Consider the following 15,498-nt stretch of genomic DNA (forward strand, 5'->3'; position numbering starts at 1 on the left):
TAGCATTTATTGATCACTTAAGAATAGTGCCTGGCACATTGTAAAGGATTTCCATGTATTAACTCATTTAGTCCTACAACAACACATGACCCCCATTTTACAGAGTAGGACATTGAAGAACAATGCAATTCAGCAAACTGTCCAAGTTCTCAGAGCTAGCAAGTAGCAAAGCCGGGATTAAACCCGACAGCCCATGCTCGTAACCATTCTGCCACAGGAGGCTTTCCTCGGGAGCATCTGTCTCATCTCTGGGATCTTACAGCAGTCGCTCTCTGCACAGCTCTCTCTCGAGCTGTCCATCCCATTCTGCCTAGAGCCGTTTCCAACAGCAGAAACTGTCAGGACCACAGGTATTAGATGTTAGAGCTGACAGAGTGATTCCACATATGTGACTTCATTTACTCAACTTTCATACACACAGGTCTTGAGTGCCTCCCCAGAGGGCATAAATGGCATTGTCTTGGCTAACATGAACTGGGGATCCCAGCAGATTCATCATCAAGGACAGGGATGAAGACCAGAACCAAAGAAAAGAAACAGTTCTGAGCAGCCAAAACCGACATGGTAACAGTTATGCATTAAAAACTGTTATTTTCTCATAGGAGAGCCTCTCAGACCCAACCCAGAATCCACTCCCTCTTAGCGACATACAATTCTAACATGCTGGGAATGCTGATGTCCAAGTTCACAGAGAGAGAGAGAGAGGGATATGGATTGTTACCTGACAACTCCTCCTCAGAGCAGAGGTGGAAAAACTAGAAAAAGCTAACATAAGAACTCAAAAGTCAGGCATCATTTCAGGCAGGGACAAACCTCAACAAAGGAACCACTGTGTGACAGTCCGGTGCAATACCTGAGGGGAACAGCGACATCCAGAGTCATCCGGAAAAGGTTAAATCACATTCCAAATATGCTTAGGGAGGCAGAGAGGTGTGCAACATATTTTTAAAAGGTTTCCATCTGAAATGTTCTAAATGCTAGTGAGCTGTGTATTTTAATGGGATAATGCCCCACTTTCCAGGGTGAGTTCCTCCCCGTGGGCTCCGGAAGCCTGCGAGTTTCCTGATCGATTTCCACTGCCCTCTCTCACTGCTGGGACGACAAATACGGGAACACCCTCAACACATAGTGGCTGAAAGGAGAAGCTGTGGCCCAAGGAATCTGGGGTGGTTGCTGGTTTCTAATGAAACACTGTCCCTAGGCACCTCCAGTAAGCCAAATGCAGGTCATCCACGGACACAGCTGACTGATTGACTCTCCTTTTCGGAGGCAGTGTGGAGAAGGTGGGGGCCCCGGAGTCAGCTCAGTTCAGATCCCAGCTCTTACATCTCACGGGGTGGTCATGCCTTCAGGGCACCCAGCAAATGCCCACTCGCTGTGAGGCCCCGCTCTCTCCTCCCTTGACTGTGTGATCCGATTTACTTTTTGTTCTAACTGCTCCTTCCCTGAGTCTGTAGCCACTCCTCTCCCTCCTCCTCCCAAATGAGCCCCCCTGAAGTCTCTTCACCTTCTCCTTGGCCACTTCATCTGATCCCAAAGCTTCAAATACTCTCTCTCCACACACGTGGCTCCCAGGTCTCTACCTGCAGCCCCACCTTCAACTCAAAGCTCTGGTCTCACACTTCCAACTGTCTGGACGCCTCTGTCCGGGAACACCAAGACAGGTGCATGATCTGTGGCTCAAACCTGCTCCCCGTCCCAACTTCTCCCTCCCCTCAACTCCCACCGCCATCCTTCCGAGCAAGCAAACCTGAAACCTCATCACCTCTGCCCCTCCACGTGGGAAAGGCAGAGTCCTACAGCTTCAGTCTCAGCAGCAGCTCTCAGCCACTGTTGCTGCTACTGCCACCACTGCCTCCACCACCCTTCCTTGCCAGTCCCCAAGACAGCCGAGGGTCAGGGCCCCAATGTCCCTTTCCTGAACCATCTCCCACTGACCCCTCCACCACAGGACTCTGCCCTCCATATTCCATTCTACCCTTCACTCCCAGCTTCCAAAACACAGTTCTTCTTATTCACGTGCCTGCTCAAAATTCTTTTGTGGCTCCATTTACCAATACTCTATACACAGCATCCAATAAATGTTAGGTGAATGATTTAAGTCAAAATTCCAAGACCTGGGGAATTCCCTGGTGGTCCACTGGTTATAACTCAGTGCTTTCACTGCCAGGGGCCCAGGTTCGATCCCTGGTTGAGGAACTAAGATCCCACAAGCCTCACGGCATGCCCCCAAAAAAGAAAAACTCCAAGACCTGGCCTCATCCTGCTTCTCCTGCTATAGATTCCACTGTTTTCCCTGTACTCCTTGGTGCCCCTCTAAGGACATGATGTACATTTCCCCCTTCCACACCTTTGTCCTCACTAGTTCCATTGCTTAGCGTGACCTCCCCACACCAGGTTTACTGATCAACATTCAAGGCCAATCTGAAATAGTATGCCTTTTATTATTAATCCCCCGACTTGTAAATTCACCCCTTCTTCAAAACCCCAAGAGCACTCTGCTTATAATAACAACTACCATTTACACCACTAATTATGTACTAGACACTCATTTCATTCCCAAAACAAACCTGTGAGATAAGCATGCTTATCCCCATTTTACAGGTCAGGAAAAAGTAGTCTGAAGGTTAGTACTCATCTGACTCACAGGCCGAGTGAGTAGAGAAATCAGATTTAAACCCAGATCTGAGCCTCAGAAGACTATGCTTTAATCACTAAGCTACACTGCCCCACTGCATCTCTTTGCATCTTACTGCATACGCCATGCTGTTCTTTTGTTATTATTTATTGAGCACTTTCTATGTGCCGGCACTATTCTAAGCACTTTATATGAATTAGCCAATTTAATTTCCATAACAACTCTGTAACGTAGGTACTATTACTGTCCTCATTTTACAGATAAGGAAACCAGGGCAGAGAGAGCTTAAGTCCAACTTCACTGCCCAGACAGCCAGACTACAGCATCTGTGCTCTTAACCACACCCTGGACTGCTTTTTTATCTGCTTCCCCAATTAAGCAGGCAACTCCCTGAGCAGTGTCTTCTTCATGTCTGACTCACCTTCAGCCCCCAACACAAGGCTTATCACCACGGAGGACTTGACAACAATCTGTTGAATTAAATTGCCAACACACCTACAAAATACGAGACCCATGCATCTATCTCCCTGCCAACACAGGCATTACCACTGGTTTCATTTCTCCCCCAAGCAAGGTACGCACCTGACATTCCATCGTATACATCTACGTCCCCACTCCACTCGAGGTATCCCACACACACCTGCACACTCTTCTTCCTTGATCACTTTTCATCCCTTTCTCCCCACACATGAGTGACACGAGGCGGAGTTCACATGTAAACCAATGCAAAATCCCAGTCTACTTGATCCCCACTTTGGCAGACAGTCAGCAGCAGTACACATACTCAGTGACTCATGCTTAGCTCTGTCTTCAATCACCTGTGGCCAGAGCCCCAGAGAAAAGAAACAGATTTCCTAGCATGGAGGTTCTCAGTCAGCGGGTAGGCCCAGACCCAGGAAGGCATCGGCAGGGCAGGGGGCGGGGGTGGGGGTGGGGTGGGGGGGCGTGGTCCAAAGGATCCACAAATCCATATGCACACCAAATATCTGAAGACAGATTGGCATGTCTTGCATATAAAGCTAAAACTATTTTTCCTAATGTATATTTGATTAACCACAATGGCAAATATAACATCAAAGCCATCTAAAAGCTTTCCTGAATGCATAGTAGCCTTGAGTCATATGTTTTCACGATAAACAGATATAAAAGTAACTACTATTTGGAAGGGGTACTGTGAATTACTGACTTTCAGAAATGTCCTCAATCTCAGAAAAAGTTGTGAACCACTCAAAGCAGATAATAATGAAGTAAATGTAACTTCCAGGGAAGCTTGAAGACTCTGGCCCTCATCTGGAGCCAGACCCGTTCCCCTTAAAAATCTTCCAACCCTAACCCCAACACCCAAGGGTGGAAGCTCATTCCTGTCCTCCCTGGCTGGATGGGAATGTACTAGAAGAAGTGTAATGAGCACAGGATATTACAAAAGCTGCCCAGGAAATAAGGAACAAACATAAGGGGAGGGAATGAGGTCATGGGTGGGGAGGAGAATCAGTAGAGTTGTCACTGTGCCTGTCATCGCCTGATGTAATCAGTGTTTATCAGTGTTTATAACCACCACGGCCACCTACAACATATATCTGAAAATACACACATACATCGTTTCATATACACATACAGCCTTACCCCAAGCCTTTATTCTATCAGATACTTGTTAATGTCTCTTCAGTCATTCCACAGATCTTTATCAAACACTCACAAAGTGCCAGGTACTACATTAGGTGCAGGGAACTCAGAGATGAATATCCCTCCCTTTTTATCATAGACAAAGCACAACTCCCTCCACAGATGTCACACACACACATACACACACACACAGTGGGTCAGATACGCAACTGCCTCTCACAGCTCCAACACAGCTGCCACAAACATTCAACTGATACACGTCCAGCACATATACACATGATACAACCATCCCTGTCACACACAGGGACCCAAACACATCTCAGACACACAACCACACAATGCGCGTTCAGAAGCGCACATCTTGTATGGCTTACTGGGAGCCTCTGGCCGATGAATCCTTTCAGGGAATTAATACAAAGGCTCTGGTTGACCAGGGGGCCTCTGGCTGCATTTTTCATACACCCAGGCCAATTCTGCCACAGTGAGACCATGGACCAGCAGCCTCTCTGTAGCTCAAATTTACCTTCCACCAGGTTAGAAGGGTGGTTCATCCTATTTTCTTAGGAAGGCTTGGAGGGGAGAAGTCACAGGGACCAGAGAATCAAGTTAAAGGTCATGAAAGATTCCTCATGAAGTCCAGGTGTCTTACTGAGGTCTCACATGAAAACGCACGCACATGGATACCTACACGAGCACCCGCACCCTTACGCTTGTGTACTACTCACTCTACTAGGCACAGGACTTCTATTTGCAAACACTACTTTTCAAATAGACCATTCACACGTTAACATACACACTGCCAGACTCACGCACCACTGCGTGCAAGCAAACACACACAGACACACAATTTCAGTTTCGGGAGCACCTGCACTCCTTGGAGAAAAGGTGAGAAGGTGTCAGATTAACTTAATACACATAGTTCCTGAAGATACATCACCCAACCTTGTACAAACAACTCCCAAGAGCCATCCAAAACCTTCCTTATATATTCCTCTACCACAACTGCAGATACATAATCAAAATACAGACTTCCCAAGCCCAGAGCCACACCTGCAGATGTGGCTCCTCCCATGGCTGTAGGCAGGCCCCAGCCAGTAGGACACCAGCCCCAAAGCAGTCCCAGGGCCATGCTGGTCTGTGGGCACACACACTCCTCAAAGACCCTACCTCTTGAGGGCAGACACACACGCAACTGCTGAGTACTCCAGCTTCTAGAGGTGCTGGGGGAGAGGAACGCTCATCTGTCTGCACACATCTGCTAGGAAACGGCGGCCACAGACCAGGAGATGCACATGCCCCGTCCCCAAACTGATGGGGAACCTCTCCCCGACTCCCCAGCCAGACCAAAGTAAACCAGGGGCCTCGAAATCCCTCCTTCCCCCACCCCCTCTAAAACCACAGCCCACCCCAGGCCTGGCGCCACCCTCGACCTTGTCCCCTCACTTCGCCCACTGCAGCCTCTTGCAGCCCGAGAGCCTGCGGAACCTCTCCCTCCCTTAACCTCCTTTTCAAGTCCCAATTCCACATCCAATTCCATATTCCAGAGTCCTCACCACCCCTCTCCAGCCCTCCAGTCACCCTTCCAAACCCCACGCTCGCGAGGGCTCCAGTGTTTAAAACAGAGGCCTCCACTTCCAGTTTCTCACCCGGGAGAGACGACCAGCCATTTTTTTTGCCCGTCAACAAAACCAGCAACTCTAGTCACGAGCCTGAGAGGCCTCAGCCACCCTGTCCCTCGGGCTTCCTTCACTCTCAAAACACTCGGTTCCCGCCCTCCTGGCGCGTGCATTCACCCTGGCGAACCCCACTCGCCCTCATCTGCCCTCCACGCGCCGCCCTGCCCTTCTCGCCGCGCCCACCGCCCTCCGTCCGGGGCCCTCATCCTCTGGTCCAGTCCCGGCCTCTCAGACAGTACTTCCCGCCCACGCGCTGACCCTCAGCCCGCGGCCCCGCCCTCCTGGGCCGACCACGCCCCCGCCTCCTAGGCCCCGCCCGCACCGACCCCACCCACGGCCCTCGCAGGCCCCGCCCCCCCCGTGCGGACCCTCTCCTTCACAGCCCTACACAGCTCCCAGCGGTACAAGCCCCACACACCGTCCTCAGGACTCCTTCACAGGACTCCCACCGTCCCCGCCCACAAGGCCCCACCCACTGCATCACATAGGCCCCGCCCACACAGATCACATCCACCAGCCCTCACGGGCGCCTCACAGTCAGTCACCCACCCGCTCCACACGCCCTCAAGGGCCGGCCCTCATCCTCTCGCTAGTTGGACCTGACTACACAGTCCTACCCACAGGTCGCCACAGGACCTTCACTAGGGGACAGGGAGAGGGGCACTGGATGGGCTCACGAGGCCGCGCCCACACTGGCCACGCCCACACGGGACCCGCAGACCGCCCACGCCCACGCCAAACCTCAGCACCCCGCAGCTCCTGCAGTTCACTGGCTGACCGTGCGCGCCCTCTCTTTGGGACAGGCGTCCTCACACGCCCCTCCCAACTCGCGTGCTGGTACACACTCTCACTCGCCCCCGTGCCTGAGCCTGCGGGCCGCAGGCGCCCCTACAGGCCCAGACAACTCTCCCGCCCCTCACTCCGCGCCCAGGCGCCCAGCGGCGGCTCCCCCCCAAGGCTCACCTTCGCTGCAGAACTTGCCGCCGAAGCCCGTGTGGCTGCAGTCGCAGCCCACCTCGCCGGGAGCCAGCATGGTGCAGAGGCCGCCGTTGGCACAGGGGTTGCGCGCTGGCGCGCACAGCGGGTCGGCTGCGGCGCCGCGCAGGCCCTGGCTGCCCAGCAGCGCGGGGGGCCGCTCGCCCAGCTTCAGGTTGGCCAGGAGGCCGCTGAAGGGCGGCTCGTACTTGACGGTGCTGAGCGTGAGCGCCGAGAGTCGCACGTCGGGTGGGATGCCTCCCACGAACAGGTCGCTGGCCACCTGCATCTCGCGCCGCTTCGAGCGCACCTCGGCGGCGCGGGCCTCGCCGTCCACCGCCAGGGCCGTGCGGCGCGCGTCGCGGGTCAGCAGCACCATGTGCCAGCGGTCGTCGGCCACCAGCGTGTCCAGCTGCAGCGTGGCGGGCTCGGCGCACGAGAGCGTGAAGCGCAACCGCAGGCGCCCTTCCACCAGCAGCAGCTCCAGGAAGTCGCAGTCGCCGCCGTCGTCCAGGTAGAGCAGCAGCGCGCGAGTAGCGTTGGTGCGCACGCTGAAGCTGAGCTCGCCGCTGCTCGCCGCTCCGGCCCAGCGCGCGTAGCGCGCCCACTGCCCGGGGCCGCCGCCGAACTCCAGGCCGCCCGCACCCGCCGCCAGCGTCAGCAGCAGCAGCAGCGGCAGCGACGGCGGCCGCCACGGGTTCCCGGGCGCCATGCCTCCGGCGGCCCCGGCCCCGCCCGGCCCCCGGCCCCGCTCAGGCTTCAGAGCCGCCGGCGCATGGGGCGGGGAGGGGGCCGGGCGCCCCCCGCGCCGAGCGGGGCTCCCTCGCCGGCTCACAGTGCCATGGGCCCGGCCGCAGGGCGAGGCGAGCAGAGGCCCAGGTGCCGGCTTCCACGGACGGAGGCGGAGGCGGAGGCGCCCCTCCCCCGCTGCGGGCTCCGACGGAAGATGGGAGAGGGATGCCTGCGGGGAAACGGAAAGGAAAGGGTTAATGAGGGGCCCGGAGGAGGGGAGGTGTCGGTGTCTGGCTCCCCCCTCACACCAGCAAGAGCTCAACTGTTTCCCCTTAGTACTGGAGGAGCCGCCCTGACCTGGAGAGGGTCTCAAAACAAGAGACACCACCATGGGCTTCCCTGGTGGCGCAGTGGTTAAGAATCTGCCTGCCAATGCAGAGGGCACGGGTTCGAGCCCTGGTTTGGGAAGATCCCACATGCCGCGGAGCAACTAAGCCCGTGAGCCACAACTACTGAGCCTGTGCGTGTAGAGCCTGTGCTCGGCAACAAGAGAGGCCGCGATAGTGAGAGGCCCGCGCACCGCGATGAAGAGTGGCCCCCACTCTCCGCAACTAGAGAAAGCCCTCGCACAGAAACGAAGACCCAACACAGCCAAAAATAAATAAATTAAAAAAAAAAAAAAAAAGAGACACCACCATGACGGGAGCACTGGGGGCCCAACCCTGGGGGGGGGGGGGGGCGGGAGATGACACTCGCTAGGGGCATTATTGGTTTAAGATGTAGACAGGTAGGGAGGTAACACCTTCGAGTCCAGTAGGAGCCCAGCCCAGATGCCCTCACCCCCGCCTCCCATCAGGACCAGGGCCAGCTCCTGTGGGTGAGGCCTAAAAGACTCCTTCAGCTGGTGACCACAGCCCCTTCGTCTTTGAGACACCCAACCTCTGTGCGTGGCTCCCACCACCAGCCACGGCTCTCTCTCATCAGATAATGAAGTTGCTAAATAATTCATTAGGATTAATTAAATGCCAATTTGTCAATGGTATCACTGGGTAACCTGGCTGGAAGGGGGCAAGGGAGAGAAACCAGCCAGGACCCAGGCATCCAGACCCCAAGCCCTCTCCATCCATGCAAAGAGACAGGCATCTGATTCCGTGTCTCCACTTCCCCCAAAACCACACTCACCCCTTCCTGGGCCCCAACCCCCTGTTCACCAGCCCAGGTCCTTCCTGTGAACCTAAATGTCTGTCACCCTCAACCTCCAGCTCCCAGTCTTCAGCCTGAGACCTGAGCCGATACCTGGGTTCTCTTCACCCCTCAGTTCCACCCTCCTCCTCATACAGGGCTGGGGGAGCCACCAGGAGGCAGGCAGCCTCATTTGCATAAAATTGCCTTTCTGAAATGATTACCCTTGTAACGGGCTGTCAGAGAGCAATTTATACCCCACGCCAGGGAGGGGAATTTGCATCTCGTTAAACTCTGAGTCGTAATTATTTATATCCAACAACCCTCCTGAATATTGCATTGATTTTATTTTGGGGAGGGAGGAAGGGAAAGAGGTGGGGAGAAGCCTGAGAGAGAAGCAGAGAAGGACCATAGTTTAGGAAGAGACAGGGAAAGATTGAAGGGGAGCGCGGAGAGGAAGAAGAGAAATCGCATGAAAAGGAAGAGTAATGGAGGAGAAAGGTGGCCTGATGGGGAGAAAAGGAATGAGAAGATAGAGAAAATTAAATTCCAAATTCCAACAGCATTTGTCAAGGCCCTGGACGCTGAGCATTTTTACAAATGTCATTTTACTTAATCAGTCTGGGATGTCCCCTTATTCCCATTAACCACTGGGGAAGCCCACACAGAGAAGTCTAGGGACTTGCCCAAGGTCACACAGCCAGTCAGCGGGGAACTGGGACTTAGATCCATGTAGGTCTGACTCCAGCATCTCCACGAAAGAGACAAAGGGCAGGGCAGCCACAGCTGTGGTTCAGAGAGGTGTGAACCAAAAGAAGAGAAGAGGGGTGACTTGGAGAGAGAGAAGGTTGGATGGGTGTGGTTCCTCCCTACATGGGAGGAAGCTGGGGTATGAAGGGGGAGAGAGAAACCCAGGGACCCCCTAAAAGGCCAGAGTGAGGGGTGTGAGCAGAGAGTCACGGGAGGGCAGGATGGTTGGAGTGATATGTATGCAGAAAGAAGATGGGGCAGAGAAGGCCTCAGGAGGCTGGCAACAGAGAGAGTTTGGGGAGCCATCTGCAAGAGACCCTCCAAACCCAGCTCTCAGGTCCTTCCATCTCGCTCCTTCTGACTGCTGCCCCCCCAGTCCTACAGGCTCCAAGAGGGTCTCAAGTGTCCTGCCCCAGCGCCCCTCCAAGGGCTGCCCCAGGGAGGGAGGTGTTCCAGGCAAGCAGCCCCTTCTCTCTCCAAACACTATCGCAGTTATATATAGCTTTGCCACTGCCTCTCCTCACTGGGTAATAGAGATAATTAACATGCGCGGGCTAATTAGCCAATCAAATTAAATGCAGCACCTGCTCCCAGCCTGATTGACGCCCTTACCCCCACACGCATGCACCCTCACCCCAGCCCAGGGCAGGGGAGAGGGTCCCTCAGGCTTGGGGGAGGGAAAGGCCAAACTCCCCCTCTTCCCAGAAGGAGCAGCCAGAGACCCCCAGCAGAGGCACGGCTCCGGAGGCCGGAGAATTGCATCCTCCCTCCCTCCCCGACCCAGGGTCTCAGTCTCAGTCTGGCCTTGCCTCTGAGCAAGGCCCCCACCCCCTCCTCCAGACACTATTTTGGGGAGGGAATTAATTAGCTATCGATTTCTGCTGGCAGAGGGAATAGGATTTCGTGCTGCTGTCCGCTCACTCCTCAGCTCAGGAAAGGGAGGGAATTAGTTCCCCGGCCCCACCCCCATCCCAGTCCGTCTGTCATAGTCACAGCCCCCACCCTCTAGAGGGTGGCACAGGGGTTCCTACTGGCAAAGCCCGGGGTCAGGGTCTCCCTCATTCAGGAAGTTGGCAGAGGACAGAAAGAGTGAAGGATGGTGAGGCGGCCTCCAGAGGCTGGGAGGCAGATGCCTAGGTCCTAAAAGCCGGAAGGAAGGTTACCTGGCTGGGGGATGGGAGCGGCAGTGGCAAAGTGGGTAAGAGTCCAGGAGGGGATGACTCTATCGGTCTTTGCGTGCCCAGATGTGGAGGAAGAGTGTGGCAAGGGAGGGGGTGCTGTGCGCAGGCATGTGCCTGCGAGCGCCTGCCGGGGCAGAGGCTGGGCTTCTGCGGTGCCTCCGGGAGGGGCCCGGGGCAGGGTCTGGGCCTGCCCCCCCTCAAAGCTCATTACTCATTCTCCCCACAGCCCGCAGCTCTGCAGCACAGGCCTGCCTAGCTCAGCGCCAGGGGCACAGGGGCTGCAGAGCTGGCCAGGAGGTAGCCCCAGCCCTCCCTGCGTCCTCTCTCCAGGGACCCAGGGAGCAGTGAGGCAGCTTCAGCCTTGTGAGGCAGAAATAACCCCAAGAGGGGCATGAGCTAAGCGGACACCTGGGCCCTTTCCACCCCACGCCACCCTACAGTTCCCAGGAAACCTGCTGCTCTTCGCCATTCCTGTCCCCTCCCTTCGGACTCCCTGCCTCCCCAGGACCAAGCTTCTGCTGAGCCAGCCTTCAACCCACCCTTCCTCCCAGGACGCAGGGGCTTCCTGCTAACCTAGGATGCTCCATCCTTCCCCAGCTCCTGGTACGCAGCTCTCTGGCCTCAGGTCTCCTCCCCGTGGGCCAGGGCCATGGCCTTGCACAATTACATCAAGTAAACAGTGTCCCTGGAGTTGCACACGGCTCCTCCCCGGGGCTCAGGCACTACAGTGGGAGCCCCCCTGCACCCACAGCGTCCAGGTGCTGCTCCCCAAGACTGATTCTTCTCCAGTGCCTACTGCCAGTGCGGGGGCATTGCCAGAGCAGCCTCGGGATATCCTGCCTGCTGACTGATGTCAGTGCAGTGCACACTGCCAGCCACTGCTGGGCCAGGGCCACTGCTCCTCTGGGGAACAGACCTCTTCCCTGTAACTGGGGATTCTGCACCCAGTCAGCTCCCTAGCACCCGCTACCCACAGGTGGACTCAGCAGCCTTGAGCCAGCAGTGATGGGAGTTACAGAGGGTGGGGGTGGGGTGACTCAGCTGCGCTCAGGACCTCAGCCCACACTCTTCCCCCACAGAATCCTGTCCCACAGATTCTTTCTGGGTCCTCCTAGGCTGACAGCCTCCTTCCCATCTTCCCATGGCCAGGCCAGTGCCAGTGTGGCATCTGGGCTGCAACGTCGGGGCTTCCCACTGTGCATCGGATGGCAGGCTGGACCACCACATGCACTGTCTTACATATCCTCCAGTTCTAGGAGGTAGTTTTGTCACCCCGGGCTTACAAACAGGGACTCTGAGCTTCAAATGATGGATTCATTTGCCCAAGTGCAGGTGAGGGGCCGGCTGGCTCCAGCACCTATGGCCTTCCTTCTACCCTGCACTGTGCACAGGCCGCAGAGCCCACCCTTCTCCGACGGAGGCCACTGCCCTCTTCAGACAATCCAGACTCTGAGTCCGCCCCAGGGGCTGAAAGACACAGACCTCAGAGCTCATGGAGTTTACCCTTCTCGTCTTCTCTGAGGGGGAAACGGAGTCCCAGAGAGGGGCAGTGACTGACCCAGGGCCATAGAGAAGAGCAAGACTAAAATCAAGGTCACTGGCCTCCCATTCTAGATGCTTCCCCTGTACCCACTGTTCCACTCCTGGGCCTTTTAGCCTGACCAAAGGCCTAGCTCCCATATCACCAGCACAGACTCAGTGAATGGATGTGAATTCCAGGGTGAGATCATCTGTACCCATTCCAGCAGAGCCCCTGGTCAGGGGTCTTCTCCCAGCATCCACTCAGCCCCTTCTCTGGCCACATCTACACCACACACACACACACACACACACACACACACACTTTCAGCCATGGGAACACCAGCCTCCCTCTGGCTCTCCTCACGCCAGCTCCCTCCCTCGCCAGCTGGGAGTGTGACAGCAGGGGCCTCCCCCAGACATCAGGGAGGAAGAGCTGGGTTTACACACATTCTGGTGGCCCCAGAAGGCAGCCCGTGGACAGGTGGGAGAGTACGTGTTATGGGGAGGGAGATTTTGGCTCGAGCTAAAGAGAAACTTGCTGGCAATCCAAAACAGCCAACAGTGGAGTAGGCTGCCTCCGGGGGGGTGGGGGTGGGGAGGGGGGGTGAGTTCCCCGTCTGTGGAGGTGTGTGAGCTGAGAAAGGATGACTACTGCTCAGAGGTGCTTAGGAGGGGCTCTTGAGTCATAGGGGAGGGGGCATCGAAGTGCTTGAGCTCTGAGGGCCCTTTCAGTTGCAGAAGGTGTTTTTTGGGGGGTCCTGTTTCCTCCCTAAAACCTCAGGCAGGATTGGTGGGCTGCGAATGGTCCCACCCCCTCTTCCTGCTCCCTCCTTCCAGCCCTGATGACCTAGAAGTGACAAGGGCAGACCTTGGGCAAGTCCAAGTCCAGCCACATCTCGGCAGGGGGCAAAAGCAAAAGTGAGATACTGCAGTGATTAGAGACACTGACTCAGGGGCCTGGGTTCATTCCAGCTCTACCCCTTTCTAGCTGTGTGACCTCAGACAAGTTGCTTGGCTTCTCTGGACCTCAGTTTCCTTACATGTAAAATAGAGATATTAGTAGTGCTGTCAAAATTAAGAGTTAATATATGTAAAGCATTTGAAACAGTGCCTAGCAGAGACTAAAGTGGAAAAGTATGTATTGTATTAATAATCACTTTTAAAATTCCTCATCTCATCATTTTACAGTTTGCAGAACTCTATGTGTCTCTTGTTTCCTTTGATTCTCACCAAGGCCAGATGAGAGAAGTAATGGTCCATCCCTTTCCCACCTGCAGGCCTTATAACTGCCCCCTTTTGCAGATGGGGAAACTGACACTCAGAGAAGAGAAGTTGCCTCTGAGTGCCCATTTCTATGGGACAGGATTCTGTGGGGGAAGAAAGAGTTGAGATCCTGAGAGCAGCTGAGTCACTCCCACCCCGACCCCCTCCAGCTCCCATCACCGCTGGCTCAAGGCTGCAGAGTTCACCTGTGGGTAGGGGGTGCTAGGGAGCTGACTGGGTGCAGAGTCCCCAAGGTCACACAGCTTGTCAGTGGCAGAGCTGGGACTCAGATTTTGCCCGCTGAGCCTTCCTCCACTCTGCTGAGCACCTCCTCCTACCTAGGAAGGTGGGAAAGGGATGAATGGGTCTGGAGACTAGTGGAGGTCCCACAGCAGCACGGCTGGGAGTGGGCAGGTGTGTGCTAGGGTCCCCCTGAGCAGGTGTTCGTGAGGGGGGCTGAGCACAAGAGCGGCAGCTCAAGATGTGCACGACAAGGCTGTTGCCAGGTGTGGGGGGCTGAGGAGACGGGTGGGCTGGGGACCGAGGTGCAAATGAATGACTCGGCAGAGTGGGGGCCGGAGCACAGGTGCCTAGGAGCTTGGGGGTAGTCAGTGAAAGGAGTGAGCTCACCCCTGTGCCCACCCGGTGCTATGCACAGCTGAGGGGTGATGCCGCAGGTGGGTACACCCCAGCGATGCAGAGGGGATAGATGGTTTCCAGGGGTAGACTTGTGAGTAAGCAGGAGGTGCCTGGGAATTTTCCTAAAGGTACCCGTGACAGGTGTGTGCACGCGTGTCGTGATGACGCTGGAAATAGCTGCCGTTTACCGGGGTCATGACAAATACATGACAAAGTTCACAGAGTGCTTAGCACAGAGCCAGGCTCACAGTAGGTACAGAGTACAGGCAGACCTTGGAGATACCGCAGGTTCAATTCCAGACCACCACAATAATGCGAATATTGCAATAAAGGAAGTCACACGGATTTTTTGTTTCCCAGTTACACTATACCGTAGTCTACTATACTGTAGTCATGTGTGCAATAGCATCGTGTCTAAAAAGCAATGTACATACCTTAATTTTAAATTACTTTATTGCTAAATTACGCTAACCATCATCTGACAGCGCGGTGTTGCCGCAAACCTTCAATTTGCAAAAAACACAATATCTGTGAAGCACAGTAAAACAAAGTATGCCTGTAAATACAGTTGTTACTATTATTATTGTCAGCATAATCATCTGGCCTACTCCTCAAAAGAACCCCATGAGGTAAGTATGGGAACCCCCATTTTACAGATGAGGAAACTGAGGCTCACAGAGGGGCAGAGCTGAGCCCAGGCAGCCTCACTCTCACCCCACTCCACCGTGGCGGCAGCAGAGACAGCTTTGTAAGGCTCAAGGACCGGCAAGGTGTCATGCAGATGCCAGATTATTTGTTGAATGAGTCCCTGAGAGCCATAGCCCTGCCGGTGTGGACGGGGCCAGGCCGGGAGCGCCCCAGCAGATGGAGGAGCAGGGTGGGTGGCGTGGGCTCGCACTGTGGGTCGGGGTATCCCCATGAGGGCTGGGAATAAATGGACAGCATGGCTCTGGCACCAGGCAGGGTGTGAGTGTGAGGATTAGTGCTGGGGGGTGCAGCGCCTAGAAATGGGAAGGTTCTGAGGATGGCAGGTGTGGCTGAGTGCTGGGCCGGACCCAGAGGGGCTGTGGTCGTGCACACCCAAGCCTGGGGCAAACAGCTTAGGACCAGGAAGAGAACGTGGTGCTTAATGATGGGGGTGGGATGCGGCTAGGAGGAGAGGGTGTGTCCCAGGGAGTGAAGGTATGTTGCGAGAATACAGATGTACCTGAGATGTCTGTGTGAATCCGGGGAGGTGAATGGTTGCATGGGGGGCTGTGTGCACCTGAGGGTGAGGGCTGACAGTGCAGTGCTGGGGCTCTGGGGGCAGGTAGGGGCC

At 55.4% G+C, this 15,498-nt stretch overlaps 1 protein-coding gene across 7 annotated transcripts in view; it reads right to left on the reverse strand.

Annotated features, from left to right (window-relative positions):
* NRXN2 (neurexin 2) overlaps positions 1-7,624 on the reverse strand; it is a 98,685-nt gene extending 91,061 nt beyond the window's left edge. For all 7 annotated transcript variants that reach the window (XM_068554401.1, XM_068554404.1, XM_068554406.1 and 4 more), the window contains exon 1: positions 6,901-7,624. In XM_068554401.1, coding sequence (XP_068410502.1) covers positions 6,901-7,624 — 724 coding nt within the window. The remainder of the gene's footprint in view (positions 1-6,900) is intronic.
* Positions 7,625-15,498: the final 7,874 nt, after the last annotated feature.

This window comes from Eschrichtius robustus, chromosome 11, assembly GCF_028021215.1.
Source record: "Eschrichtius robustus isolate mEscRob2 chromosome 11, mEscRob2.pri, whole genome shotgun sequence".
NCBI classification, from domain to species: domain Eukaryota; kingdom Metazoa; phylum Chordata; class Mammalia; order Artiodactyla; family Eschrichtiidae; genus Eschrichtius; species Eschrichtius robustus.